The 4,307-nt window shown below is 43.7% G+C and overlaps 1 protein-coding gene across 1 annotated transcript in view; it reads left to right on the top strand.

The window, feature by feature from the left end:
* The first annotated feature begins 226 nt into the window (after nt 1–226).
* The window catches only part of LOC142463058 (uncharacterized), a 14,359-nt gene continuing 10,278 nt past the window's right edge, over nt 227–4,307 (top strand). The window contains exons 1-2 of the mRNA XM_075565309.1: nt 227–373; nt 2,385–2,504. Of these exons, the coding sequence (XP_075421424.1) occupies nt 2,482–2,504 (23 nt within the window). The 5' untranslated portion in view covers nt 227–373; nt 2,385–2,481. The remainder of the gene's footprint in view (nt 374–2,384; nt 2,505–4,307) is intronic.

Raw genomic sequence — 4,307 nt, 5'->3', positions numbered from 1 at the left:
TCCACATCTAATTTACAGTGGAGGAAAAAAAACTATTTGTGTTTCATGCGGCTGGGAGTGGGAAACACAGCAGTTAACGCAGTGCGCGCTGGGACTTGTAGTGCTAGTGCAGTCTGTTTGTATTATTATAGCGTTAGGTGGAAGACTTCAACTCCCAGAATCCTACAGTGTAAGGTGCAGCAAATCACGTGATACAGAGATAAGCCAATCATTGCAGAGATGTAGATAGAGGCCTGACACGCAAACTCTTTTGTCTCCTGTTATCTGCTCTGACAGCCAGTCATTCTGACAGTGTTGTATAGAGACGCCTGTCCTGTGCTGTGGGTTGTTTTACACTAATGACAGTGCTGTATAGAGACACCTCTCCTCTTAGGTAGGTTGTGTTACACTGATGTGTTGTATAATAGAGGGACGTGCGAGTGAATGTGCTTTGGTTTTTCAGCTTGAGTGCTAAATAGTCCTGTGCAGTTGCCATGGTTACCTATCATGCCAACCTCCCGAGTTGTGGGAGCAGTGACAGTGACATTGTCACACCTCAATACCACCTTTCTGTAATTGGCTATTCATTAGCACTGCAATGAGTGAGTAAGTGCTGCAGAGATGCTGACCACGTTTTTCATTCGAATTTTTTTTATGCAGGAAAAAAAGATTGTGGAAGCAAAATGAATGTGCATGATTTATACCAAAAGTAATATCATTGTAATGTTGAATATCATGACTATAGTAAAACAGTATGCATGCTTGTGTACAGGAAGATATACACATGCATACTCAGATGTACGTGTTATTGTGGTATGGGGGATTTTGTTATTTATTAGAAAATATGCTTGGAATCTGCAGAAATAATGCCATATATTGTATTAAATGTATGTATGAGCAGAATTAAAGATGCAAATCTGTCCTGGATTGCTCAGGGCAATACTGGCTTATATGTATGTGTAGTGGTGTCCCAATGGCTATGCTAAATTCTTCATAAAGTTCTGAAATCTTTGGCATAACAGGGACTTGGCAGCAGTTAAGAAGTAAACCGAGTAACGTGGCAAGGAGGCTAGTGTCTATCTGTCATTGTAACTCTTGTCAATGTGTCTTCTTCTGTCCCTATCGGGCTCTATGGCTTTTAACATCTTTGTCAGTGTGGGTGACTGTCAAAGTGTCTTATTTTCTATCCATGTGTCAGCAGTACTACCTCTGTCATTCAGCTACTGTACCTCTGTTCATAGTAAACAGACAGCATCTCTGTCAATGTGGTTGTTGTGTTGCCCTTGTCAATGTGTCTTTGTCTGTGAATATCTGTCAGTGGGTCAGTCATGCATTTGCCAGTGTCTTTCTCTGTCGGTGTGTCTCAGCATGCTTGTCACTGTGCCTCTGAATGTTTCAGTCTCTGTCGCTATGTTACTTGCCGGTCTTTGTAACTTTGAGTATCTGTGTCAGTATCTCCTCATATAACACTGTCCTGGTTGAATGTTCTCATATTTTGATGTATACATCACTAGCGTCATTATTATAATTTATTTATAACACGCCAACATATTCTGTAGCACAGTACAATAGGTTTTAGAGGGTGAAAGACAATAAGATCACAAACATTAACAGACATTGTTACAGTAGGTAAGGAGATCCCTGTCCCAAGGAGCTTACAATCGATAAGGAAGGGTAAGTGGAAACATAGGGTACAGGGGATAAGAAGGTTGGTGTGTTTCAGATTGTGCAGAGCAGCTGTAACATCAGCAAATGGCAGCAAACGTCTGATACCCTTTAGCTGCTGCCTTTGGGGCAGCTTGGATGGTATCATCTCCAAGAGAGTCTGGGGTTAAGGCTGCAATTATACAGCTGAACTGCAGGGGGCGCGCAGCTGTGACGTCGCAATGCGACATCTGCACAAGCATGTGCTACTGCGCGCGCGCCTGCAGGCTGAAATCTGTTTTTTGATTGGATGGCTGCATCACGTGACGCGGCAGTCGCAACCCGAAAACAATTTTTTTTAAACGCTCCAACTATCTCCCGCTTTGAAGTAGCATGCGGGGAGACAGTCGGATTTGGTATAGGCAGTTTTCAGGTATGTATAACACTTGTTTTTTTGCCGTGTGGTGTCGCTACTGGTGATGTTTTTTGTGTGTAATCACAGCCTAAGTGGTATGAGCTGCACAGCAAACAGACAGTTGGGTGATATACTCCTTTTTCGGGAAGGTGATCATTTGTAAATTAGCCGCCCTCTTTACACACCTCCCAGGAGTTCCCAGCAAGACCATTACAGTGACAAGTTCATTGCACCTGAATAAGGTTTGTTTAGATATTCATGTACTGGTCATGCTATTTACACACACAGTTCTGAGATGAATGACTTGGTCTTACACAATTTCTTCAGTATTTATTTTTTATTCCAGGTTACAATAATGATGAAATATGTTACAGTCTCTCTTTCTATGGAGGAGTGGGAGTATTTAGAAGAGCAGAACCTGCTTCATTAGGAGGTGATGGAAAATGCCAGTCCTTCAACTCATTGGGTAAGTGTGAATTTGTTTAATTTGAATTAAAATACTATCACGTGGAAGAATCAATGGCTTATCTAGAGTCATATCATACATGAGCGCTTATTTCTCGTGCCTAATATTGAATGGGATCCGTTCAGGGCAAGCAGAGACTAACCTTTGGCGTTAAATAACATTTAGAGTGCCCTAATGATGTAGCTGCTATATCATGGGCTCTGTCACAACCTTACAGTTACGTCATGGACGCTTGTGACTGTTCCAAGGAGCTAGAAGAACGTACTGGATGGGCTACCCTCGCATCAACTAGTATATGTAATTAGTAGTGGTGCTGCCTGGGTAGGGTATAAGTATAAACTAGAAAAGAAAAAGGAACCCAGTAAGGGCACGCTACCAACTTCTGGATGATTAGTGAGTATAAATATAAAATGTCTTCATTAAACAGTATCCAAAGTTAATATAATGGGTTTTAAAACGATAATTAAACGCAAGAAAGATCCTATATACAAACACTAAGTAGCTGTTCTGCATCAGTGATAATGACCCATGAATAGGTGGACCAATAGGTATCACTATAAATCGCCATAGGCATACCCTTGCCTGGTCTGCCACTATGGTTCAGGTGTATGGCTAGAATATACAAGCTAACTTTGTAGATGTAAAAACGCGCACACAGTGCTAAGGGAAGATCCAATACTAACACTGTGTAAGTAGTGAGGAAATTGGTAGAGCAAGAAGGTGTGCGTTCGGTAAAATGCGCTATGCTGATAGTGTAAGGATATTGTCACTGAGACACTGAGTCTCTGTATGACGGGAGGCGAATAGATGAGAATATAAGCTGTTGGTGATAATAGACCAAGGTTTAGGAAATAAATAACAGCAAGACAGCACATTGGGGTAGACCAGGGGTGCGAAAGGTTTTGGAGCTGCGCCCCCCTGTGCGAGAGCCCCAGAGCTCGCGCCTCCCCTTCTCTGTGACCTGGCGTCAAATGACGCCACGGGTCATGTCACATCACGTTACCCCGCAGCGTCATTTGACACTCGTTACCATGGCGACGTGTACGTCACAAGACCCGCGGCGTCATCTGATGTCGCACCTCCATGGTGACGCGTCCAAAAGACTACATAACCCCAGTAAGTTGAGGTTGCAGAGGCCTCGAGCGGACCCGCGGCATTTAACTTAAGTGCCTCAGGGAAGAGCGCGGGGACGCTGCAACCGCCGCACCCCCCAGTTTGCGCACCCCTGATAGACTATGCAATGATGGGGATCAGTACCCTCTGCATCCCAAGCGGTGCTCTGATCAGCCCCAAACTGTTTGAATCAATTCAAAGATCACCGAGTTAAACAACCACATCGATGATGATAATAACATGCCAGGTTCAGACTCTGTAGGTGAAGCTTTGTTGCCTGCCAGTGACGCTAATATCGAGGTACTACTGCCAAATCCCCTCCTAAGCTCCCTTAGACCGTTGAGCCTTCTAAGGTATAGCGAAATATGATACACGAGCAGAGAGCTGCAACTACTGTATGTTGCTTAACTTTTCCATGCAGTGGCGTGTAAACTCTGCATGCACACGTGTCTATTATCACCAACAGCAATGTGCATCTTTTACAGCCCCCGGACTCTCTGGGGAGCATACAGGACTAGAGCTTATATTCTCATCTATTCGCCTCCCGTCATACAGAGACTCAGTGTCTCAGTGACAATATCCTTACACTATCAGCATAGCGCATTTTACCGAACGCACGCCTTCTTACTCTACCAATTTCCTCACTACTTACACAGTGTTAGTATTGGATCTTCCCTTAGCACTGTGGCG

The sequence above is a fragment of the Ascaphus truei genome, chromosome 11 (genome assembly GCF_040206685.1).
Source record: "Ascaphus truei isolate aAscTru1 chromosome 11, aAscTru1.hap1, whole genome shotgun sequence".
NCBI lineage: Eukaryota > Metazoa > Chordata > Amphibia > Anura > Ascaphidae > Ascaphus > Ascaphus truei.
The sequence above is the reverse complement of the archived record's forward strand: the minus strand, read 5'-3'. Positions and strand labels throughout refer to the sequence as shown.